The sequence below is a fragment of the Sebastes fasciatus genome, chromosome 6 (genome assembly GCF_043250625.1).
Source record: "Sebastes fasciatus isolate fSebFas1 chromosome 6, fSebFas1.pri, whole genome shotgun sequence".
Classification (NCBI taxonomy): domain Eukaryota; kingdom Metazoa; phylum Chordata; class Actinopteri; order Perciformes; family Sebastidae; genus Sebastes; species Sebastes fasciatus.
This window is the reverse complement of record NC_133800.1, coordinates 33,348,212-33,375,696: the sequence shown is the minus strand read 5'-3', so window position 1 is coordinate 33,375,696 and position 27,485 is coordinate 33,348,212. Positions and strand designations below refer to the sequence as shown.

The window sequence follows — 27,485 nt, the reverse complement described above, 5'->3', positions numbered from 1 at the left end:
CTGTCATAAAAATGGAAAATGCCCCCAAAAAAATAACTTTAAAAAAAAAAAAAGGTAGCAGGTTGAGCAACTTTGTCATTTGATAACCTTTGGCGCTAAGTGCCCATTTTAGGGAGTATTTTTGGCCTTGCTCTCTGGGTGGTCACTCGTTTCTCTTTATGTTCAGCCACAGTGGTCACTGCTCATGCTACTTACCTTTTCACAAACTTCTGTTACTATTTCAAGAAACGTGGAACTCTACTTCCATTGGATTTTTCCAAAGTAAAACCTACCAGACACCAGGCTACAGAATATCTTTCCTTTACAGGATAGATAGAATGAATAGGGATGCACCACTAGTATCAGGTCCGATGTTGTGCTCATGTACTCGTAAAACTTCTCCGATACAACCACACTCGATACCACTTTATGGTAGCATGGCGTTAACCGACAAGATTAGTGCCTTGCATGCAGGGGTGCTGCTTGAAGTGCCTATAAGCTGCCCAGCTGCAACGATAACCCGATAATCAGCTGCAGCGCGCAAAACAGGCAGGCAACAGGAGAGTTAGCCGCCATGATGTTGCGTACATTGTTGTGGACACATACATCCACTTTAGTCTCCACCGCATCAATTAGTTTAGCTGCGAGGTTGTCAGCTGTGTGTCTTCCTGGTGTACTCAGTCAGGGTTTCTGCCAGTGTATTGCAAGCCCGGCGTTAGGGCTTGCTATACACGTTATAGCCCAACGTTATAGCTGTGAAGGTAGCAGTGCAGTGTGTGTACAGTTTATTTGTCGGTGAATAAATACTACAACTCCTCAAGACCAAAGCCAAGTTCCCGTGTCTTGCTTGCCACCTGCTGATTAAAGTGAAGGAGTTAGCAGCAACTCTGGCTCAGGCGCACTTGAGGTGGCCTGACCTTTAAGGTGGACCAGATATTGTCATTGTAGTGACAAGCTGCTCCTCTGCTCCTCTTTTTATTTTTAATATTTAAACGGTTAATTATTAACATCCCTACAGCAAACTATGCTCTGTTTGTCTCAGGAAAACACAAAGTTGAATGTTAAAAAAATCAGCAACAGCATAATGTTGTATATTTAATTTGTTACAGTCAGAAAGTGAGGAACATCTTATGAAAATAATAATAATAATATGTTTTCAAAGTCATTGTTAGAAATGTAATGGTATTTTTAAGTACTTGTATCGGCAAGTACCCAAATGTAAGTACTTGTACTCATACTTGGTCTTAAAAGAAGTGGTATTGGTGCATCTCTAAGAATGATTGTACTCTAAAGACATGCAGATGAAGTCATTTGGAAACGTTTAATGACCCTAAATTAGGATCGGCTCCAGCCCCCTGGCCACCTTCAAGAAAATCAGGGAGAAAAGAGGGAAAATGGAAATGTACATAATGTTCAAGAAAAATCCCCCGCAGCACTAATACAGAATATGTTCAGAACAAGTGCATTAAGAGGCACTTGTCTTCTATTCCCGCCATTATACAAATGGTCAACTGTTACCTTAGAGGCTTGAGCTGAACACCTAATTAATCAAGTGTTAATTGACCTCTTCACACCAGAACTGTATAACACACTGGAAGATGAGGCCATAAGGCAATCTTTGTTTGGTCTTTATTTTTCTAAATTTTATAAAATGCACAAAACTCTCTCAGCATCCTTTAGGTAGTGTACACACTTCCTGTCATTATTCTGAATGTGTCACAACAAGCATATTTGGAGCAAACAGGACTCCCGTCATAGCTGCGTTGCTCGGGAACTGCAGGGAGGTGACCTTCTCACAGCTGGATGGTGAAGAGGCACTGAGGCCCTGCCAGATGTGCAGTCTGACTCTTTGACTTGGACCCTTATGGGAATCAACTCAAGCTGCCACATCTGTAACAGAGCAGGTGGATTAAGGTTGTAGTCCATATACCTGAGGATTCATACAGCTGGTGACTTTAAACTTAGAGTTTCTTTAATGATCCTCTCCGCTCAAAAAGGTGGTTTTCTTATGTTTGTGTCCCTTAAAATGTCTGATCTTGACTATACTGACTTGTTTCAGTGCACAGTGTGTGACTAGAGAGGTGTTTTTTACCTTCCTCTACTGAAGGGGGTCTGTGCACTTCCCTAAAAGCTTCAAACGTAACCCAGGCAAGCTAGATTTGTTACGTTGCATATACAGTATGTCATGTCCTATATCTGTGTTGGTGAGGTAGAGCCTTCCTGGTTGTAGGATTAGCAGCCGTACTGTAGCATGCTGCCTTCTGGCCTGGGCGGATATACTGCAGATTAAAGAGAGAGTGGGAGATGGACAGAGCTGGATGGAGAGTGAAATGTGGTTTTCATTTTCAGTTCGAGTCAGAGATGAGCTTGGACTGAGCCAGCCTTGTGTTCACCCATCCTGCCAGCCACCTTACGCTCCGGCCCAAAATTGAAAAGAAAGTAGAGAATAGTAGTAACAGTATTCCCAGCTGCACTCGGAGCTCCTCTCGGTCTCAATCTCTCCCCTGCTGATAGCACTCCTTCTTTCTTTCTGACTGTTTGCAGCTGGCTGTTAACCTTTTCAGAAATCCTGATTGTTCCAGCTGCAACCCATCTATTAATGCTGGAGGGTTTAACACACACTGCTTTCAAGTGTCTCTTCTCAACGTGAAGCACGTTTTTAGGCAAATGAAAGGAGAAGGTGATGATTAATGAGGCATTTTATGATTTGTGTGTACACTGGGTTCATCTAGAAAAGGTGTTCACACAGCCAGAAGAAGTTACCTTGCCTCATACTGATTACATTTACACCTCAACACTTTCATGGCCACTGACTACCTCACTGAAGAAAATCATGTGACTTTCCTAAAAGCAAACACACCGTAGGCTATTTGTCACGGCAGGGGAGAGCGCCTCACTCACTCAGATCAAAATTTCCATTTGTGCAATACTTTAGTTCATGACAGGGTACCTCTAAGTACATTCCTGTGAGACTCATCTATACTTTGATAAACAACATGCTAGTGCTACATTCTAACAGGCATGTTATCATCAACTTTTTTATGAAATTATGGAGAGAAAAATGGGGAACAACACCAGGGAGCTCATGTTAGGATCATAAAACCATAACTGAGCCTTTAGGCCTTTATACACCGGGGGTGTGACGAATAAACGACATGAAAATGCAAATTAATCGCCAGCAAATATTGTATGTCTGGGGCTTTTACAACACATTCTCATCCCAACTCGTCAGATACTGACGCTTTGACAGACCCCCGTGCGTCACTTTTTTGCTCACAGTAAACACATGCTAATGTTGTGAATTAAACAAAAACACTTGTTTGGGATTAGACAGCAAAACTATTTAGTTAGGTTTAGGAAAAAACAACTTGGTTTGGCTTAAAATTACTACATTTTTGACTGTGCAAATGTGACCACAGGGCATGAACAAACAGCTGATTGTAAAGTGAAAGTGAAACGTAACGCATGGGACGTGAACAGCGGTCTCCTGGATGAAAGCCCTGTGTTTGTTGCACAATATTGTTTCCCCCTAAATTACCAACCCCGGGTAATATACAATCATAGTTCAATACTACATAAAAACTCATTGAAGTGGCAGTAGGCAGTATATTTTTGGCATCATTGGGCAAAAATTCCATAATAACCTTTCAGCATATTGTAATTCAAGTGTTCTGAGAGATAACTAGACTTCCTCACCTCCTCATGGCTCTGTTTACAGGCTTTAAAAAATCTAGCCTGTGACGGGAGACTTTGACCAATCACAGGTCATTTCATTGAGAGAGCGTTCCTATTGGCTGTGCTCCGGTCATGTGACCGGAACTTGGCGTTCCTTCACCAGATTTCACAATGGCGGCGGCGTCACAAACTTTCTCATTTTACAGCTAAACAGTGCACTACGAGATGATTCTGAAAACATTTGAGGAGAGAAATAGACATTACAGTGACATAATATTGATTCATATTTGATCAGCGCTGCCTAGTTTGACCGTTTGGTCGGAGTTCGCTAGTGATCGACAGCTGCTCAGAGACGGCAGATGGGCAGCAGACCTCAGATCAGCTCTTACAGCAGTGACGTACTCAAGGATGGTGCAGGCACACACACACACACACTTTTTTTGATTTGCTGTAACCTTGGCTCACCTGCCAAGCACCTGCCTCTAAAACCAGCCCCAAAATTATACTCCAAAAATCCAATTCATTATCCTCATTTAGTAATAACAAGATTCATGCACACACACACTTAGTGTTGGATTACTGCTGTTTCAAGCAAGCGAGGAAAAGTTTCACAGTTTTTGATTGAAGCCCTCCAAAGTGAATACATTTCCTCTTTATAATGAAAATGCTTTTTGTTTGAGAAATTGTTTTTATATAATTTAGAGAATGGCAAAAAAAAAACAACCTTTTACCACATTTTCTGTGACAATGAAATGGCAAAGACGGGAGAGTGTCAAAGTAATACCTATTTCCTACAAGCTGGAACATCAGTCATTTTGTCTTCCAAAGTAAAAAAAGTTTCATGTATCTGAATTTTTCAGTGCTTTCCTGTCCAGTTTCCATTCCTGTTGTCCTCTGTTTTCTTCACTCTTGTCGTGTAGGCCAGCCTTTAGTTGACTAGGATTTCTTTAGTCGATTTTTTTTTAGCCTTTTTACATGCTGAATGACTTATTTCAAAGAAACTTATGAGCACATCTCTGGTAAACACCAGATTTAAAGTGGTGCTTTTGTGTTATTCTTTGTGGAGAAACTCAGTTTTACAGATCTGTCGACTAAATAAACTAATCGATAATTTGTGTTAACAAGCAATTGAACAGGTGTGCCTAATAAAGTGGCCGGTGAGTGTATATTGATGCTTTCTACTGCTTTTGGTGACCTCAGACCATTTCTCTAGCATCAGTACCAGTCAAATCAATGGGTGAATTGTTTGAATTTAATGGGTTATTATAGCCATTTATGTAGTAAAGAAGGAACTTCACTATTCTTGTCCCACTGTAGGAAAAGCAGTTGCACATTTGTCAGCATGTTGACTGTTCAGATCAATACTGTAGTATCGTGGGCTGTAATGAACATTGAACAATAAACAAACAACTTTGTTTTCTATTTAAGGCCACACACACTATTGGTATCTTTGTGTTGCTTTTAGTCTTGCAAACCTGACTCCAAAACTTTGCCACTTTGGCAGGCCAATTATAGCACTTCTGCCGGTAGTCTGGATGGAATCCATAATTGTGCACCACAATACATGACTACTAACAGGCCAAAAATGTCCACCAGCATATGCACAATTGCACAAGTGATTTTATTTTTTGGCAATTTTGACTCATGACAGCGTCTGCGAGATTACTGAAACATTTGCATTGGTTTTTTATAGGGCTGTCAATCGATTCAAATATTTAATTGTGATTAACTGCAAATTAATATTGTTGTATTATTGTCCAGAAATCTTCACAGGTACTGTATTTAGCATAAAAAAATATGCTCAAGCCCAATAGGCAACAACAGCTGTCAGTGTGCTGACTTGATTGCTTGTGATTAACGTTTCCTCACCAAAATTTAGCGCATGTTTGGAGCGTTCTTTAGGCTCCTTTGCGACAAGCTAGTATGACATAGTTGGTACCAATGGATTCCTTAGGTTTTTCTAGTTTCACATGATACCAGTATCTTCACTAGCTTTAAAATCTGAGCCCGCTACAACCTAAAAATTGCAAGTTGTGTTAATGCGTCAAAGACATTAGTGGTGTTAAAACAAATTTGCATCAACGTGTTATTATCGCGTTAACTTTGACAGCCCTACAAAATCATTTATTGTTATATTCCTTAGTATTTTACTGCAAGGTCTAGCTAATACTTATTTACCCCATCATTAATCATTTCCTATTATTAATCATTTAATGTTCTCTTATCTTTATGTAAACAGCCATCTTCTTGTAAATCAAATCATGCCATATTTTTGTCACTCTGCAGTATCTCTCCGCTCATCCTCTGTTGCCTCATATTCTTGTCTAGTCTATATTAAATCTGATGATTTGATACGTTGGTGGTCACTGGACAGCTGCCTGTGTGTGTGTCATGGCTGGTTGGTGGGTCGGTTGGCTAGTGGGATAAGGGGATAAGGAGATGAATGTTGATCCCTCTACTCTCTCAGGGTCACTAGGCTTCACATGCTCGTCTCCGCTCGTGCATCGTCGGATTCAATCTCCATCTGTTTGTCTCAGTTGTTTATTTTCTCCCTCTTTTGCTGTCTGGCTTGTCTCTCTTTTCTTTCACCACGTGTTTTATCTTGCCTTGATTTTTGTCTCTACTCTTCACTCTTTCTCATTCTCAGTCTCTGTTTCTTGTCCTCTCGGTACTGTCTTCACATGCCACCGAGGGTCTTAATCTTTTGACCTGATTTACAGTATTGTGTCAGAGGTCATAAGCTTTCCGTTACCACACTCATAATCTTTAGATGTTTCGACTGAAACAGTTCAGAGATCTCCTATATAGGTTAGTTATCTAATGTAGGTAACTGTTATTTTACTAATATTTAATTCATAGATTTCCCATAAATTTTTTAGGGAATTTGGGAAATTTCAAATACATAGAAAAAAATGATAAATAGTACATTTGAGAATGACAGCAAAATCTCATAGTGAAATGTCCAAATGTGGGTATGATAACTCGCAATAATATAATTTAGGGCTGACAATCTATTAAAATATTTAATCATGATTAATCGCATCATTGTCGGTAGTTAATCGTGATTATCACAATTTAATCGCACATTTTCTATCTCTTCAAAATGTACCTTAAAGGGACTGTTTGTAAGAATCAGAAATGCTTGTTAACAGCGACACCTGTGGCCGTTAAGTCAACAAAAGTCAGCGTCCTGTTGCTCGCGCTTGTGCTTGCTCTACATAGACATTAACGAACATCGCTCAAAACAGTGAGGCGACACACGTCAGCTAAAACCACAATATCACTCTATATTTCAGCTGCTTGGCAGTAATGTTAGCTGACCAGACGATGTCTCTCCATGAATCAATGCTGATCCTAGTGTTGGCTTTTCCTGCCTCAGCCTCCCGACCGCGGTCGGAGGGAACAGGGGAGACACCGGAGTTTGGGTCGTAGACGATAACGTTTCTCTCTGCGGAGCCCCGTCACTTCACAAGACACGGGAAACCTCTGTTGGTCTGGAGGAGCTGCAGCAGTTATTTCTGCACAAACGTCCACTGAACATTCACTAGATATTCTCAGAGCTACTAACTCTTCTGCAGTGTGGAGTGTGCGCGCATGCACGTGAGGTGGAGCGAGCTGAGGCAACAACAGCTGTCAGTGTGTCAGTGTGCTGACTTGACTATGACTTGCCCCAAACTGCATGTGATTATCATAAAGTGGGCATGTCTGTAAAGGGGAGACTCGTGGGTACCCATAGAACCCATTTTCATTCACATATTTGGAGGTCAGAGGTCAAGGGACTCCTTTAGAAAATGGCCATGCCAGTTTTTCCTCGCCAAAATTTAGCGATAGTTTGAGCGTTATTTAACCTCAAGTTGCGTTAAAGAAATCAGTGGCGTTAAAACAAATTTGCGTTATTAATGTGTTAACTTTGATAGCCCTGATATAATTTAATGTTTTGTGTCCTTTTAAAGTTATTTATTTATGTTACTTTGTTTTTTCCGTATGTAGAATGGGGAGAAGCCTTTCTCTTGAGACTCCTCTTTCTGTCTGACTGCCTCGCTGCTGATTCGGATCATAGTCTGCTCTTTCCTTCCACTTCTCTGTCAATTAACTTGTGTATAAGTTTAAAAAACTGGTGACCTTTTTCCTTCCCAATGACTTTATCAAGTTATAATAACAGGAATGATTTACTGCTGTCTGATCACAGCCTTTTCTGTTGCAGCCTTTTTCCGTTGCTCTTATTTATGCTGTCAACACCACTCTCAGTGCTGCTGTCTAGCAGAAAGAGTCTTCTCTCCCCACATCTGGCTTTAAAGAAAGCATAACTTGGATATTTATATTTCCATTTCCAAGAGCACATTACCAACGTAGCAAAGATCCGACACCCTGGACAGTAATGTTGCGACGACTTCAATCAACGACTTCAATCTTCATAATCAAGATGGTTTTATGATTACAGGGTTGTTCATGTGAGGAATCAAATATTTAGCATTGACAATATACACCATATAACACTATTAAACTCGGGTTTAATTAAACATTAAACATCACATGCACCACGCGAGGATGATTCATGACAGTGGCCATGTATGACAAGATTTTAAGAGCATCGACTCAATAATTGATGCTGCATGATAACAAAAAGTACATTATGTGACAATATGGTGTTCGGCATGCTTAAAAGTGCGTTTCACCATGTAAAAGTAGCAGAAAATATTAGTGAAACATGTTGTTAATAACAAAATTAGAGCAGAAATGGTGGTAATTTGAAGCATTGTTCATGAGCTGGAGGAGCAGTGTTCCTGCCTGTGTGAAGCGTTCCTCACAGTAACGTGTAAAAAGCTGTATTTCACCAGTGACTTCACCTGTTGTTCCCCCAAAGTGCTTCCAATATTTCCTCTCAGACCACAATTTCCATCACGCCTCGTTCTCAGAATGACCGCACACGCTTTACTTCCCCCCCCCCGTCTTATCCCTCTTTTCTTTTTTCAGCTTCTGTCTCTGCTCTTAGACACAAGATGGCTTTGTGTCGGTGTGTGCATGATGTGTATGTGTGTGCATGATGTGTATGTGTGTGCATGATGTGTATGTGTGTGCATGATGTGTATGCTGGCATGTGTTTGTTCTGCGTGATAAAAATACACCATTTCATTCCCTGTAACAACTCAACCCATCCCCTCAATAATGGATGGGCTCTGATGGAGGGCATATGACAGAGCCGGATGTAAAGCTTCAAGATCTCTCTCACAACACACACACACACACACACACACACACACACACACACACACACACACACACACGCACACACTGAGAGACAGGTTGGAGACAGACTGCAGGGATGGACAACGTCAGACCTATTTCTAATCCTATTTGGGGTTTTATGTTTCATGGTTTCAATTAAATAATCTCACGGATTAAAATCAGGCTGTAGATCATAAAACTGTTTTTGTTTTATTCTTTAAACCAGCTGATCCAGGTCTGACTGGCATGTTACACAATACATTACTTCCGACTGGTAGAGTTCATTGTGGCCTAAATAGTGGTTTTGGATTTTGGGTTTACAGTATTTTTCATTCTCTTTGGCTCAATTCTCGAATGAGTATTTTTTTTTTCAAACCAATTAGCTCAGATCTCTGAACAATTAGTTGGTTGTTCACAAACAGATTTTAATTTCTCAATCATTCAAGCAAATTGCACGTGTTTTGGCACATGTGCAAAAGAGTTTTTGTCTACAATTTGCACAATAGAGTGCTGCAGGAATGAGTCCTAAAATCCATAAATGAGTTAGCATTTTAGCACTTCCGTTTCCCTCGTCTGGAAGTCAATGGGATTTTAGTTAGATGCCTGAAATAAGGTCTGCGGTTAACACGAGCTGAACAGATTTTAATGTCAGTAAATATCCCACTTGTGAATTTTTAATCTTTTATGTGTCTTAAAAAAGGCGGTTTCTAACAAGTGGCTTATGAGACAACTAAACGTCATCACGCCGACTCGTCCGCCCTTTACAGCTTTGTTGTGTATACTCGCGCTCATGTTTATAGCGTAACGTTAGCTTTTTACTTCTGGCGACTTCATTCACACTTCAAAAATCATAAAAGTGGTGTTCATTTGTGAAGATTATCTTGCTGAATAAAACGTGTAAGTATCATAAATGTTTGTTTGCCACAGAGCTTATTTTAGAATCTTTACTGGCACAATATGATCTCTTTTACATTGGTCAACCATTGTTACAACATCTTCACAAAGACCTCACAGTCACACAAGCATGTAAACAAGCAAACACATGAATGGAGACAGTTTAATGGTAATCATGCTAAGATGTAGGAACATCATGATTTTGACTCGACTCGTGGCTCAGCTGGCCGACTTCTTCAGACACACACACATCGCACCCAGATTCTCCCACCCACCCTCTCCTCTCCTCTCCATCATCCCAGCTGTGAAGTGTCATCAGAGATGACTGACAGCCAAACTGAGGCAGTATGAATATGAATGGGACTGTGAATATGAATATGCAGATGAGGAGGGGAGAACGTTTGGCTGCTGTCTTCTCTTTAAGACAGATCTGTCAGAAAATGACGGCTGTCATCCTTCAGCACTCACTACTTTAAGGATAAGACTGGCTCACTTACTGACCTGATGGCAGGGGAAAGGTACTGTATTGTGTCAGACTAAAGTCAATGCTGGAAACACTGCAGTATGTGTGTAAAAACACAGGTAGAATATAGACCAAATTCAGTTTGTTTTTACTGTTAACATCAGCTGCAACATAATAATTAAATGTTTAGATTAGAGGTTTTCAAAATGAGAGACGCCCTCCCAGTGGAGGACTCAAAACAGTTTCAGGGGAGGCTCAGGGAATGGAAGTGAAAGAATATGACATTAGTTAAAAGGAGATGACACAGTTGATGTGTGTTTTTGTGTTTCTACAGTGAGATCAATCACCTGGAGTCGGGTTTGGTGGTGGAGCTGTGGAACAAAGGTTTGATCTGGGACACTATGATCGGCACAGCGCTGATACCCCTGGACACCATTCGACAGTCTGACGAGGTAACGCTAAACACACCCTCCTCATTACTTCCTTACTCACATAAAACACAAGTTAATCTCATATTGTTATGTCGTTAGATATAAGATCTTGTCTTTCCTGAGCACAGAAGTTCTTTCAACCACATCTCACAGTCTTCATCAGCATTTCATCATAAAAGATAGGTTCATATTTTTTCAAGTCTGTGTTAAAACTATATCATTCCTCCTGTTTATACCGGCTGTTGAGACATCCCTCCTGAATGCCTTTCCAATGAAAGACAAGGTGGAAGTTTGCACTCATGGATGAGTGTTAAAATAAAATGATTTTATAAATACAGTATGTGCTGCGTAAGCTCACAACAACCCTCAAAATAAACACTCACACTCACATTCCACCTACCAGTGCTTATTTAATAAAACACCTTCTTTACGTGTCAGCTAAAAAGCCCTCTCACAGGTTAGCAACTAATTTTAGCGCAGATTTATCTCGCCTCTAGACCTCATTACTTTTTCTGGGGAGTTTTAAAGTGAGGCAGTGGCGCTTGTGTGGTCATTAATAATGCAGCCGCCAATGTCTCCCCTCAGTTTGAAGTACAGTAAACGCTCGCCCTTGTTCCATCACGGTCTGAACCGCTAGTGTCGTTCCTCGCTTCTTCATCTGTGCCTTTTGTTTATTTAACGGTGTTCCTCCTCAGCCCCCCAGCGCCCTCAATTACCATGTTGACGCTTTGATTCTCAATCTCTAAATGTTTCTAACCTCTCTGTGTCTCTCTTTTTCAGGAGGGACCAGGAAAGTGGGCGTCTCTTGACTCTGAGGTGTTAATGATGGAGGACGAGATCTGTGGTACCTCCAACCCAACTCCACACCAAGTGCTGCTGGACACCCGCTTTGAGCTGCCCTTTGGTATGTTCATGTTCACAAACACACATTCACTCAACAAAAAAAAAATCGCACACAAACATTAACGACAGAGCCAGGTTGATGCGGCTTAGAAAACCTGAATGATGGTCTAACTAGCATTTTTAGGTTTGTTTTGTGAACTGGTGGTTCAGTTTACTTCGGCGCACAACCGACTTGTGCGAGCTTGTGTTTGGCTGCAATGGTTTATGCCCATGGAAGTGGAAGTTCCACTGGGTTCATGAAGTTTTTATGAAGAATCTGTTCATGTTTTGGTTGTCCCAAATATAATCCTAAATATTCCTCCGCACTCTTTATCCTTATTTCTTGTTCGTCTTTTTATTTTCTCAAGTGTAACCACCTAAATAGCAAACTCTTAATCTCAGGGAGCTGTCGGGAGTGTCTGCTCTTGAGATATTTATCAACACTCACCTGATGTGAAGATGGCGCCGGATCGTGCTGCTGCCCGCTCGTCTTCTTGACACAAAAGCCCCGGGCCTGAAGATGGAGATAAGATAGTAGTTTCCCTGTTTTAGCAAACTTTCGACAAATCCGTTTAAAATGTTAAAAATAAGTGGCATCCAACAGAGGCACTAATCAATAGTGAGGTCTTGTCACAATGAGTCACACTGAAACACACTCACAAATACCTGTTCATTATATAACCCAGGGGTTTTCAAACTGAGAGTTTAAGGCGAGGCGGAGGGAGAGATAAGTAAAGGCAGAGATATTGCATGAGGTGAAAGAGACAGGTGTTTTAAAAACAACCAAAAGTTAGTTATTGTAGTTTTTCCCACTGATTTGTCTCACTTATATCAACACGGTCAACAGTTGACCAATGAACATGTCATTTTCACTCTCACTCTGCTTAATTGCATGCACTTTCTTCCCACGCTGATGCTGACCTTGTGATATACACATCTCTGCAAAGTGGTTTTGCATGACGTACATGTCTGGCCAATAGCAGGACATTTTAAGTAACTTGTCTCTTTTTGTTTACTGGGTTTGCTTTAACTTTGTTGTCTTTTGGCTGGACTGTTCTCATTCTGTTCATTTCCACTTCCTCTGTCAGTGTTTGGACTTGGCTGGATGTAATCTGACTTGGATGGCAGATATAGATCGCTCAGATATCTAATGTCAGATCTGCTTCTCTTAACGATCTACCTCTCACTCGGTTGTTAGTTATGCCACATACTATTCTGTCACCTACCAAGGTATCGTGCACCTGTCTAAATTGGCTTTATTTTTTAAGTCTGTGATGTATCATTAATGGGTTCCGACGGTTTCTAAGCTGGCGTGAATAACCATTTGATACACTACATATACTGGAATATCATGTGAATATGGAAACATGACTAATTATGCCTCCGCGCTGGCGACAGCCGTTGCCGGAGGTTGTCTGTCCAGACCGTTCTCATGAACCCAATATCTCAGGAACGCCTGGAGGTAATTTCTTCCCATTCGGCACAAACATCAACCCGGAGTCAAGGATGAACTGATGATTAGTTTTGGTGGTCAAAGGTCAAAGGGCAAGGTCACTGTGTCCTCACAATACACGTTTTTGGCCGTAACTCAAGAATTCATATGCTAATTATGACAATTTCACATAAATGTCTAGAAGCGATGACATTTACAGACATGGATGTAAACTGCAACTTGGCGGTATCTCTAATTTTCCACTTAAAATATGCTTGAATATAGTAATATCGTACATTCAATGTATTTTTGGGTAGTTAAATACATTTGAAATATAGCCTAAGCACGTGACTGTCCACTGTTAATAACATTTAAATGTTTAAATACAAAATTTCAACATTACAAAGTTTAGATTTAAAAGACTTGGACTTATGTCATGTTTTAGAAAGATGGATATGACTAACTAATGTTTTTCTTGGGAGCATGACAGAGACTGTAGTGAGGCTTTTACATTTGCCCTACCCTCATCTTTTTCTCTTCTTCTGGCCCAACGTCTCGCCTCTCTCTGGCTTTGGGGAGGACCCGTGAGGCCCTGAGGTGGTTGTTATTTCTATTTCTGGGCCCCCAAAAGAAAACCTCCTCATGAGCTATTAAACACACATGAATATAAGATGGGAGCAACATCAAGCAATGTGTATGGGATAAGTCAGGGTCGGATAGGGAGCATGGGGGAGACTGAGGGAAGGGTGGAGCTACAGTGCCTGTGGTGTTGCACTTTGCATCACATTCTTCCTCCATTATTTACTTTCTCTCTTCATCACCCCATCCTCGATCCTACCATCCATCGCTCCACCTTTATTTTCATTTATATATCCTCCACTTTCCCCTCTTTCACCAGCCTCTCTTCCTCTCTCTCCTCTAAATATTTTCCTGTCACTCTTTAAATCCATCTATTTCTTCTGTCCAGACATCCCAGAAGACGAGGCTCAGTACTGGACCAGTAAACTGGACCGGATCAACACCATGCGGATACATGACGAGGTAAGTTTGCTAAAAAGTATATTTCCTGTTAATAAGTTATAAATTACTAAGCTACTAGAGACGTTAACAGCTCATTGAGGAGTCTCTAAGGGGATCTTAATGCTGAGAAAACAGTGGGGAAACCCAGCTAGGACAGACTTTTTCTTCATCTTGAAAGGAGGTAGTTGTGGAAGAAGTCTTAGAATGGTAATATGAAGCATTGGTGTCCTAAAAACTTTAATAAGGTGCTTTACTGTGTCCAGCTTTTACTGTATCTTGCATCCATCCCGGCTGCAGAACGCCATGTGAGAGTAGAAGCAGAAGTAGAAGTTAATTTGCACTGACAAGTACCAGATCCCTCTCTGTAACTTCTGGATAAAAAAATAACGGCACAAATATTCAAAGATTTTCAACCCGTTCTGAGGTGCAGCAGAAGTTCAGCGAACATGTGGAAGAAAGCGAATCTTCAATTATGTAAAACTGATTAAGACATTGAATGTTTGAAGGTTTCATGTGAGCAAGAATCTGCAACGCATCTAAATCTCTAAAGTTTTGATTTCATTTAAGTCAGTTTGCATTTCAATGAAACACGTTGTCTTGTACAAATGTGCTGTCTACAAGATTTCTATTCGGTTTTACTGCACAGGCTCTGATTTTGTATGTTTTTTTAGAGCAGTCCCTTTATTTATTTAATTTTACCAAATATTATGTCACAATGTGCACCCTTCTCAGTGATGTTGCAGTTTTTGTTGGCTCTCTGCTGTCATCTAATGGAAAGTGATAGTTACTACATCACAGATCCATAAATAATGTACTGATGTGTGCCTTTTTAGTATTAAAATCCTTTTGATCCACTTTCACTGACCCCTTCACTTCTTTCTCTCTTGTGGCAGTATCCACTGCAGGAAGCGGTCCAGAGAGGACGAATGGCATCTTTGCCCTCTCAGTGCTGTGAGTATAACAGTAACATCCACACCATAACACTTTCACTTATACGTTTACGTGTGTCTGTGTTTTGTGGGTCCTTTGTTTATTAATGTGTCATTCCACACTGATGACTTTGTGTGGACAACAAGGAATTTTTCTCCTCATTCCTTCTTGTGTTTCATGAGCAGGAAAAGACATTTCACATCGGCCATCAGTGCTGATGCATTTTGACTCTGATTTGTACATTTAAAACTACTTCAGTGTCACTGATTTCTAAAAAAAAATCACGCTTGCTGATTGCACACTAAAGAGGGCTTTTGGATGCACCAGCCGCTGTTAATGGTAGTTATGATGAGCTGCGTTTCCTGACTGTTGAACACTGTTGTTACCTTTTGTGAAAATACTTTTTCAAAAACGTTGCTGTTTTATTGTGTCAATATTGATCACTCGTACTGTACTACATGAAATTAACTCAGGGTGCTTTCACACCTAACCTGTTTACTTTGGTTAAAACAAATTCAGGTCTGTTTGCCCGGTTTAGTGCGGTTTGTTTGTGGTGTGAAAGCAAACTAACCAACCACAGGATTTTATGATAGCAGATATATGATTCTAGCACGATTTCAAAAGCTAAACTACTATTAAATCCATCTGCTCATCATGAAATCCATTTTGTAATTGATCTGTAAAAGGCCATGTATATTTAATAATTTTATTTATTTATATAGCACCTTTCAAAACAAGGTTACAAAGTGCTTTCCAATAAAAGCGTGATAAAAATAATTAACACCCAGAACTTAAAATCTAAACAAAATAAAATCATATAAATAGTTACAACAATTCAATTCAATATAAACTATTTATGCAAATCAACACGTTAATAGGTCAAAAGCTGTTAAAACTGCTACGCTTGTATCCGACTCTGTGTACTTTGTCAGTTCATAAACTCCATTAAAAGGTGTGTGACAGCGATCCCACAGTAATATTTCCCGAATCATTACTGTGCAAGACACGCGTGACACCAAAGAAAATAGATATACACATCAGAAGCATTAAAGCGCTGCATAAACTTCTGTCAGTCACCGTAATTTGATTTCCCCACGTGGGTCCTGACAATCAACGAGTTACCCGTCAGTCTGTATAACTTCATGTTGTGTGAACAGGAGCCGGACCAGAGCTAAAATGCAATAATATCAATCATTTTTTCCCCCTTGGTCCGGACCAAATGAACCCAACTACAGGTGTGAAAGCACCTTATTACTTGGTGTGACTTCATTACATTGCTTCACTTAGTTCTTATTCATCTCATACTGGTATAACCACTCATCATTTCCATCAAGCATCACAGATGTGGGTGTTTTCAGTCCCATTACATGTTACACACTCATTTGGCCATCACCAGTTACAGTTATTCTTCAGTAATGAAGTTCACTTTTCTTCCTGACCTCTTTGAATACTTGCCTCCACACCTCCAGGCAGTTGGAGTTATTTTGGATGGAACGAACAGCAGAGTACGTATAGCGGTTGCTTTTCCCCCCCGTGACTTGTCATTCACTCCACATCTGCATGATACAGGACTCCTCTTTGACTTTCCTTTTAAATAAGAACCACTGCATGTTTGGTCTGTATTCTTTCCTTGTCGTCATTTATTAGAAATTTCACATTGATGCTCCCTCCTCATCAAAATACAAAGTAACATGTGTGGGTGCCAATTTTGTTGACATAATTGTTCAGTTCACTGTCAGCTTGGTTTTCATGCTTTTTGTATTACCTGCCTGCTACCACAAGAGGGAGCTTTTTATTCAAACATTTTGTATTGTTTCGAAGCCTTCCTTACATCATAGCAGTGTCCTAGCAGCCTGCATGACAATTGTACAGATGTTACTTTTGTATGAATCGTCCTTTTTATTTCTTGAGTTACACTTTACAAATTTGGCTCTACTGTGTGCTTACAATGGCATGTTTGCAGTACAACAGAAAGGTGGAAGAAGAATAAGGTTTCACAGTAATTATGAGCTGTTAACAGACTGTCTAATAGCCTATTTGTGTCTACCAGAGGGCTTTTTTTATCACATTAAACAAATGAATGAACAAGAGCAGAGTATTATCTGAAAATCTACTGGATCACTTAGAGAGAACATTTTTAAAATGTATTTTAGAAATGATCATTATGTTTTACTAAACTGTTTGTGTTGTCTTTGCCCAGCTTTCGATGACCACGACAGTGCAGTGGATGACCGTGATAGTGACTACCGCAGTGAAACTGGCAACAGACCTCCACGGTTCCACAACACCTCCCAGACCAATTCATCAGTGCACCAGTACCCTATAGGACGCAGGGTCCAACATCAAACCCTGTCCAGGGAGGCTGACTCTATACAAAACTATGAGCTAGACTATAGAGAAACGAGGGGGCCCAGGTAAACACACACACACACACACACACACACACACACACATACACTCACAACCCTCATGCATGTGTGCTCTTTACTTTGACGAGCTGAGCTACCAAGAGTAGCAGAATCCATTGATGGAGGTTTTAAAATACTTCATTAAAAAGGCTCCATATGTAATGTAAGCAGAAGTGGCACAGCCTTAGATAGTTGTGTTAAATTGTAAGCTAATTTAACACTGTTAATCTGTTGCTTGTGCCAGTTTACAGATTGTCGAATATAGATGTTTTCATCATGTAAGTGTTGCCATGGGAAAACAAAATAGTCTCTGGCAAAGAGAGAGAAAAAGCTGTTACAACCAATTAGTTAGCCAACCACAATATGGGAATACTAAAAGCAAAGAGTTGCAATTTACTTTCTAGTAACAACTGCATATGAGTAAATTGTTCATGTGCATAAGCAACAACACAACTTTGTGACAAAAATAGGAACTATGAGATATTACTGTGAAATTTGCACAACATACTTTTCCTTCCATATACTGTATGTACTCTGCTTTTTCATTTGCTATTCTATTTCTTTACTTGCATGAATATTTTCTTTGCATGTTATGTTTTTTTGTCTAATGCTCAATTTCTCTTCCTTTCCTTTCCTTTCTTCTTTTTATTTGCATCGTGTTCCACTTCTTCCTGCATGGCACTTTTCTTTCTTGAATCTAGGCGATCAGATAGTAAGGGCGGAGTAAGAATAATCCCTGTTGACTCAGGTATGGGTGTGGAGGATTGGGAGAATAAATATAAAGTGCTTGACTCAGGTGTCTTGGATGATTACCTGGACGCTGAGCAGAAAATGTGGGAGGACGAAGATAAAAGCATCATCTACCGGATCAGTGACAACCCGACTGAGTCCAAAGGTAGCCGGTTCTATCAGACAGTAGAATGTGATGCAATATCCCCTGAGGATACGGAGGAGGCGAGTGGCAGGCCACACAGACAGAGTCATGGCTTTGGTAGCGGAGAAGTGCGGTTAGTTTATAAGGAAGCCGGCAGCTTTGAGGATGAATCGTCCCCTCCTGAAATTGATATAATTCCCTCTGTCAAACAGCTACGCCAGCAGACAGACAGAGAAGGTTTACTTTACAAAACCAGACTGTGGGCCAAAACTGCCTTAGAGGACACACTTGAGAGCTATGCAGCTTTTCGTGAGGAGGAGGCTGCTCGGGAAGAGGCTGCTCTGGAAGAGGCTGCAAGGACCAGGGGGAGGTGTGACTATGGCTCAGTTGGTTCAGATGAGTTGCAGTATTCTTTTGGATCTGAGGAGGAACTAGATGACCTGACATTCACTGAAGGGGATGCTAGTTATGAATATGAAACTTACTACTACCCTACCAAGTATATGTCACCTTTTGGAGGACAGTGCTATTCAAGCAGAGGGAGAACAAGTCATGGACAAGATCCTATGTTGTCTCCTGTAGAGGAGCCAAGTGATGAATATGTAGATGCAATGGATGAACTTCATAGCTTAGTTCACTCAGTGTCTAAATACCTGGCCGTAAAAGAGGAAGAAATCAACAACTATGAATTATTGCCTAAGCCAATTAGAAGAAAACTCCCAGCACTGCCAACCGATGCTGAGGTTATGCAACCCGGAGACAGTAATAGCAATGCTGAAGTTGTGCAACCTGAAGACAGTAATAGCAATGCTGAAGTTGTACAACCTAGAGACAGTACTAGCAATGCTGAAGTTGTGCAACCTGAAGACAGTAATAGCACTGCTGAAGTTGTGCAACCTGGAGACAGTACTAGCAATGCTGAAGTTGTGCAACCTGGAGACAGTAATAGCAATGAAGTCAAACCTGAAGTTAAGGAGGACAGTGCTGTTGGGCAGGGCATAGCTGGAGTAAAGAATGCCATGAGTTCGTTATTTAGTACAATCACAGGATCAAAGCCTACCACTGATGTAGAAACCCCTGCCACAACTCCATCCCCCCAACCACCACAGGCAGATTCTGGTATTTCAAAACTGCTCTCTTTGATTCCTAAAGTTAGTACTGAAGCCACAGAGGCCTCTGGTGCCACTGCACCAGATCCGCCTACCTCCCAAACATCACCCCAACCTGAGTCTGGCATTTCAAAACTGCTTTCGTTTATCCCCAAAAGTGGTGGTACTTCACCCCCAGTAGCCATAGTTCCTCCGGCCTCTCAGGAGCCCACAACAGAAAAAAAGTTTTCCCTGCAGTCTCTTTTGCAATTTCCTCATTCATCCTCTGAACCGAGTCGCCAAGCTGACACTGATCAGGCTTCAACACATGTTGGCACAGAGGAACACGGCAGTGCAACCACTGCTAACCAACCCACATCCGGGTTTGAATCCATGTTAGGAAGGTTTAGTCCTTTGAAACTTTTTTCCAGTGCACCGCCATCTAGAGAACCATCACCTCAGCCATCAGAGCAAAGAAGTGCATCTGCTGCAAGCAATGAATCCAGATCCGCGAGTCCTAATAGAGAGAGCTCACAAACAGAGCGACAGTTATCAGATGAGACAAGACCAGGTTCAGGAAGTGGATCAGTTGATCTTTTGCCGGATACAGCAAGTGGATCACTTGAGCTTGTGCAAGAATCAAGAAGTGGATCAGTAGAGCTTCTTCCAGAAACAGAGTCATCAGGTGAGCTACCTGATATTCAGCAAAGACGAAGCCCTACAATATCTGAACCAAAACCTGAAAGCAGTTCAGAGGAAACAGGATTCTTCAGTCCTTTTAAGAAATCTCTCTCTACCCTCATATCAACAGTTCCTCCTGAAAAAAATATTTCCACAACAACCCCACCAAAAACAGAAGGAGGCATGTTCTCGGGGATTCTTAAGTTTGCATCTAGCGAAGATGTCAATGCTCAGCCAAAAAGTCCATCTCCTAGCCCTGCAAGAACTCCCTCTCCAAGTCATGCTGCACTTCAAAGTGTACCAAAAGGAAACACAGAAACTGGCTGGTTTTCAAACCTGTTTAAAGCGGCCCCAAGTGAACCTGTTAAGGAGCCTGCAAAACCACAAATTACTCCCACTGTGATGCTAACCAAACCTAGTGGTCAAATTGAGCCACATACTGAACAAATGGTCCCTGAAACCACAGAGAGCACTGTCTGTAGAACAGAACAATTGTCTCAAGAGCAAACATTGTCTGAAGAAGATCCCCAGTGCAAAACAGATGTCCAGCTTGAAGCAGACGTCACATCTAAAGATCAAGGTCCGCCCAGCCCTGTGGAACAAGCCAGATCACAACCACAAGCCTCACAGGCCCAAGGAATTCTTTCTGGATTGTTGAACCCAGGATCAACAGAAGATGTTTTGTCTGACAAGAAAGCCCAGGGAGGGGATAGTCAGCCTCAACAAGGTGGGCTATTTTCAGGCCTATTTTCATCACCGTCTCCGTCTTCTCCCCAAACACAACATAATTCTGCCATACAACAGTCAGGAGGACTGTTGTCTGGATTTTTAAAATTTGCCTCTGATAGTGTTTCTGCTCCTACCAATCAGTCACTGTCAACATTGTCAGGAAGCCAATCTGGCCAAATTCCAACGCAAACGCAAGGACAACCTGTTGCTGCACAGCCACCTACTGGAGGACTCTTATCTGGGCTCTTGAAAAAAGCTACTGACACAGTGACTGGCTCTCAACCAACTCAGTCCAGTCAGGAGTCACAGCCAGATGCAGCTGACCATACAGCGAAAACAGAAGGACCTGAACAAAACTTGAGTCAAGGGACCACTCCTCCTATTCAGTCAACATGGAATTTGTCGGGATTGATTAAACGAGGTTCAACAGAAGAATCTTCCCCTGAGAAAGGTCAACCTGACCAGCAATTGAGACAACCTGTAGTCTCAGATCAACAACAAAACCAACAGCAACAGCCTGACCAAACAACAGAAAAACTACACCCAAAAGCAACAGCAATAATGCCTCAACCTAGTGGATTGTTTGGGGGTTTGTTGAAACTCACAGAAACTGCTTCCCAGCCACCAAAAGGACCTCTGGCTACACAATCTACACAACCAAATCAGCAATCAGGTAACATGTTGTCAGGACTTTTTAACAAGATCGTGGAACCTAATCCTACTCCATCTCAGCTACAATCAGAGTCTGGTGCTCAAGAGACTAACCAAAAACCAGTGCAGCAAGCACCTCCTCAACAAGGAGGCTTCTTGTCTGGTCTTTTCGGTATTGGAGGCCAAGACTCTGCTCCTGCAAACCCAGGCCAGCCCTCACAAAACCAGCAACAGAGTGGCCCATCCAGGCACCAACCTAATCAGCAACCGGGCAATAGACAAAACCTACAACAGCAAAACCAAGTCCCTCCACAACAGCCCCCGAGTAGTCCCGGAGGAATGCTCACTGGATTGTTCAACAAAATTGCAGATGCAGGCACCCCACAGTCTACAGCGGGGAGTCAACCAGAGCAGCAACAGGCAAAAAGAGCAGGCCCCAGAATGACCCAGCAACCACCTAATCAACAGGGAGGCTTCTTCTCTGGGCTATTTTCAACGGGTCCTACTCCTCCAGCACAGCAGCAGCCACCTGTTAGTCATCCCAACCAGCAGCAACCCCAACAAGGTAACAGACAACCTCTGCGGAGGCAAAACCAGATACCTCCACAACCCGCTGCCTCTGCACCAGAGCCACAGCAGGGTGGACTATTGTCGGGGCTTTTTAATAAGTTAGCACCTACAGACAATGCACCACAACAGCCCACCCCACAGACTGGGTCTCAACAGGGAAATAAATCAAACCTTGTTGGAACTGGTCAATCTGCAGGTCAACAATCGTCTCAATCCAGTCAGCAAGGAGGATTCTTGTCTGGTCTGTTTGGTCAGACATCACCACAACAGCAGCAACAGCCTGGCAAAATTGCAAGTCCTCAACAGACAGCGACCCAACAGCCTAGTCAAAGTGGAGGCTTGCTTTCAGGTATTCTGAAGCTTGCTTCTGGAGAAAATGTACCACAGGAACAACAGTCACCTCAACCTGCTCAGGCAGGACAACCATCGGTTAAATCAGGGCAAAATCCAGCTCAGTCTGAATCAGGGGGGTTATTCTCTGGCCTGATGAGCAAAATTGCAGGTACTGTGGAGCAGTCATCATCACCTTCTGATCAGGTGAACCTTCAAACAACACAGCAACAACATCAGCCATGTGCAGGACAGGGGCAACCACAGATTCAGAGAACCAAACCAGTAGAGATGCCTTCAACCCAAGATGTGGCCACAGATAAGGATTTAAAAGGTCCAGCTCAAAAAGGTTTCCTCTCAGGTCTTTTTAGTGCCACAGAGGAGCCATTGTCAAAGACACAGCAGCCATCAACCCCTCAGCTTGGGAAGGAGGAACCAAAAACGAGTACAAGTAGCGTGGCTCCTGGTTTGTTATCCAGCATTTTCAAAACAGGCCCCAGTGACAGTAGCCCTTCTGCTCCTGGAAAGAAAACTGAAAAAGGCCTTCTTGATCGTTTACTACCAAAGAGTAGGGAGGATATCTCTTCAAGTACAGCAACACTCACAACTGCTGTTGTTACAGAACCTCTGCAATCTCAGGTTTGGCAAGATCCGACAATTTCCCCAACCCAATCTTATCTTGATGAAATTCAACGTCTCTTGTATGGGACAGCACATGAGTATGGTTACAAGGATCTTTTATACAACTTTGCAGAGTATGGTGTTATTCCACCAGAGCTCTATGAGCATCAGTGTCTCATAGAAGCTCTTCTGTGGCAGCAACTCAATGATTATGCCCTTGCTGAAGCCCTTGCCACTCAAAGTCAGGAACGCTCCCAAGCATGCCATGGTAATATACCCTCAACTGTTAGAGCACCTCAATTGGAGAATCACATATGGTTAAATCCTATAGAAATGGATATTAGTGACTTCAATGTACCCTCACATCCTTGGAGGGATGCTGACGCCCAGCTTTTTGAGAGCAGAAATCGCTTTCTTGAGCCAGAAGAAGATCTTGTTTTATTTGATATGAGTTGCATAGACAAGAAACCCTGGAGTAGCTGTGACCATTTGAATAATCTTGATAGCAAAAGAAAACCTTGGATTGTTGAAAGTAGTGCTCTAAATCTGTCCATGGAAAAAACAAAGACACGGTTAAGTAGATGCCATTCGCTTGCAGAATGCAGTGTACAGGAATTCAGCAAAGTAGTGGAAAAAAGTAGTGTTAGTAGTGGTGTAAAAGATGAAGAATTTAGTTTGAAATCAGCAACTGAGTTTTTAAAACGACTTGCCACAAAAAAGGGTCCAATGGATTTAACACATGGCGCTATGGATTTAAGCATGTCTGCAGGAACTACAGGGGATGTGGATGATGAAATGCTCTCTGAGGATGCTGAGTGGTATCAACAATGGCTTTCACTATTGGAGCAAGGGTTGTGGTGGCCAGCTGAGGTTGGGGACTGTGGATATTATGTCTATACAGATGAGGATTACATTTATTCCCTCTTAACAGACAGAGCTGGTAGACACCTCTATGCCTGTGCTGCACCAGAGGATGTACAAGCTCTAGGAAACATCACTGAAAATATTGCTAACATTCTGAAACAAAATGAAAAGGACAAAGTGACCCTCTGTGGTTTCAAAATTCCCCTCTGCACCGAAGATAAAGGTTTCTGGATTCCAGGCCAGCGAGAGAATAAATTAGTTCTTTCAGATGCACCCATGGACCTTACGTCCGCACTTGAAAAAGGTGAAAGAATAATGAACATGAATTTGGAAAGCTTCTCTCAAATGTTTCAGGAATCTATATCTTCTCAAGCAGAACAGCCTGTAGACTTTAGTGTGTACAAGCTTAAAAAGATTAAGGTGGAATCCGTACAAAATGGCTATAGCTGTCAAGAGGAGTCAATGGAGGCAGCTGATCTTACATTAAAGTCACTGAAAGGGGGACATGGAGGGCCATACTGGAAGAATCAGGGGATAAAAGATGTGCTTACAGTCTCACCTGCACCTGCTCCAAGATGCTATTTAACACAAATCTCTCCAAACAGACGCAACCCAGTCCCTGAAATCAGGATTTCAAATGCAGGTGATACACCTGCAGACCAATCAAAACAAAAGTCAAACTCCATATCTTCAGCTATCGGAGGAATAACTGGAATGTCTCCTAAAACCGAAGAAAGCAAAGCTGATATACTGCCATCCTCGACACCTGCTATATCACCATCAGTGTCTAGCAAGGTTATAGAGACTTCAAAAAACTCCAGAAATCTTCCTGAGACCCCATCATCTTCAAAAATACCAGTACAGTTAGGAAGGAAACTGCCTACACCACCAACTGCTACTAAAGCCTCTTCATCTCTTTCAGAACAGGCAACTGCTGTTAGGAGTTTACCCACTACATCTACTAGAACTGTAGTTCTGCCTCCTGTTTCTCCACAGAGACCCCAACTTGCAAGGCAGCCATCTCAGGCAGACAAACCCAGAGTATTATCACAAGCAATTAAGACTACAGTCACAGAAATGAGTGACAGTAGCAAAGTCAGCAGTACCTCAGCAGTGGACCAAACAACCTCCCCGTCTCCAAAGCAGCCTCAAGATTCATCTCAGAAATTTACACCTCAGTTACATATACTGAATGAGAGCTCAAGTAATGATGCCCACCTTTACAAAAGAAATCATACCTTTGGCACTCCTATTGACCCTCGAAGAAGCAATAAAGTCCTAGATTTTTCTGCCATGATTAATAAAAACAAAAATACCAAAGAAAAAGATGGAACAGATACCAACGTAGAATCTATACAAAAAGACGAACTGGTTGACTTTACAAAGTACAAGATGAAAAGATTCAAAGAGAAAAAGCAGATGGATACTAACACAAGTGCGGACTTGACTGACAAGACCATTGCTGTAAATCTTACTAAACAGATTGAGGAAGAAGAAGTTGAATGGCCTGATTCAGAATATCCCACATATCCCACATTACAGCAAAGTCCAAGAGTTCCAATTCAGGGAACAGTTTCTCAGACCAACTATAGGCTAGTTGATAAACAAAACAAATCAGAGAGAAGATTGTCCAGTCCACAAGTTAGAATTGGTCATACCTCTTCTACAATACATACCCAAAGACCACTAGCCTCCCACAGTACCTCTATAACTGAGAAAAAGCAAACTGGTGTTACAGCCTCTGGCAAAGGTGCAATGAACATTTCATCCAAATCGTCTCATACATCTTCCGATGACTTACCAAAGAGTTCTGACACTAACGTAATGCTATCGGCAACAAGAAGCTCTTCAATTTCTCATATTTCCAGTAAAGCATCTAGCCTGGATGGAGGTCTCAAACAACCTGCAAAACCTGGATCAAAGCAACCAGTATGTACCACACCATTGGTAAGCCCTGTGATGAGGAAACAGGTGGACCCGCAGAGACAGCAACTGAATTTTTCAAAAATACAGCAAAGCCCACCAATAGTTACAACTGGTTTTAGACAGCAGATTCCTGTTGACAGTAAGAGAGCAATTTTTACACCTCCTTCCTGTCTGTCGAGTGGAAAGTCTCAGCAACATCAGGAGACCACTGCACCAGCAAACTCAATTAAAGCTACATTAGATATGTCTGCAAAGAAAACAACCCACCAAACTGTTGTGCCATCAAAGGATCCTGTCTGTGGGGCACTGCCATTGACAAATAGAAAACCATTAACTTCTGAAGAGGCAGAAACAAGTTCTGGTCATCATCTATCTCATCATGAATCCATTGACTTGTCATATAGAGGGGAATCAACAGAACCTCAGGTACAAACAACAGAGGATATTCATTCACTACCTGTCGAGGAATATCATTCTCATACTATTACAGGTAATCAGGTAGCATGCTCTGTTACGAAAAAGGAGATTCCATCTGGTAGTAGGAGGGCATTCTTACCAAGACAGCAGTCTCTTTCAAGTCAGTCATCTGAATCCCTTGAAAAGTGTAAACCAACCCAGCAAGCCACAGCACCAGCCAATACAGTCACGGCCACACTAGACATGACTTCTAAATCTTCTGCCAAATTGAAGGAGGTGGTTCCGGAAGTAAGAAGAGATGACACTCCTACTGAAGCTATACCACTAACAAGAGGCAAGCCAAGTGCCCGTGAACTTGCACGAAAAGATTCTGTTGGTGTACCACTAGTTGTAGATATCCCTTCTCAAGAATCTCTTGGTGACATTAAGATCAGCTCCCCTGCAAATGCACAGCAGGAGTTTGAGAATAGGACTCAATTCCACTCAGATTCTATTATATATCAACAACAATATTGCCAGAGCAAACCTGGTGTCTTTGCACAGTCAAATCACTCAACTTTACAGTTGTCAGACACTGTTCAAACACATCAGACATCCACTTCAACAAAACCTGTCACAGCTACAGCACTGGATATGTCACCCAAGCCATCCCAAGCCAACTATACAATAATGCCAGAATATGAGTCTACTCAAAATGAAGCAATTTCGCTTGTTAATAAGCCAAGTGCAAGAACAATTGCCAGAACAGATTCTGTTGGTATTCCCCTGGTAGTTGAACCAACACCACTGGAATCAACATGCCAGAAGCAACCTCAAACCTTGATCCCTGTGCAAAAACAGCAAACCCTGGATGGAAACATTGCTCCTGTTCTGCATCAACCACTTCCCAGCTGTATGACAGTGCAGTGTCCCAGTGTCGGTGAAACCAGTGGTGTGTCACAGTCCATTATCCAACCTTATCGGCAGAGCGAACCTGGCGTTTTTGCACAGCCAAATCACTCACGTTTACAGTTCTCAACCCCTGTTCATATACATCAGACATCCACTTCAACACAACCTGCCGCAGCTGCAGCACTGGATATGTCACCCAAGCCATCCCAAGCCACAGTGAGAACAACAATGCCAGAATATGAGTCTACTCAAAGTGAAGCAGTTTCGCTTGTCAACAAGCCAAGTGCAAGAGAAGTTGCCAGAAAAGATTCTGTTGGTATCGCCCTGGTAGTTGAACCAACACCACTGGAATCAGCATGCCAGAAGCAACCTCAAACCTTGATCTCTGTGCAAAAACAGCAAACCCTGGATGGAAACATTGCTCCTGTTCTGCATCAACCACTTCCCAGCCGTATGACAGTGCAGTGTCCCAGTGTCGGTGAAACCAGTGGTGTGTCACAGTC

The 27,485-nt window shown here is 41.9% G+C and overlaps 1 protein-coding gene across 1 annotated transcript; it reads left to right on the top strand.

The window, feature by feature from the left end:
* The first annotated feature begins 17,670 nt into the window (after positions 1-17,670).
* On the top strand, positions 17,671-27,464 carry LOC141770155 (uncharacterized). Its single transcript, XM_074639814.1, has 2 exons — positions 17,671-27,309; positions 27,432-27,464. Exons 1-2 carry the CDS (start codon positions 17,911-17,913, stop codon positions 27,462-27,464), a joined length of 9,432 nt encoding a protein of 3,143 aa, XP_074495915.1. The 5' UTR covers positions 17,671-17,910.
* Positions 27,465-27,485: the final 21 nt, after the last annotated feature.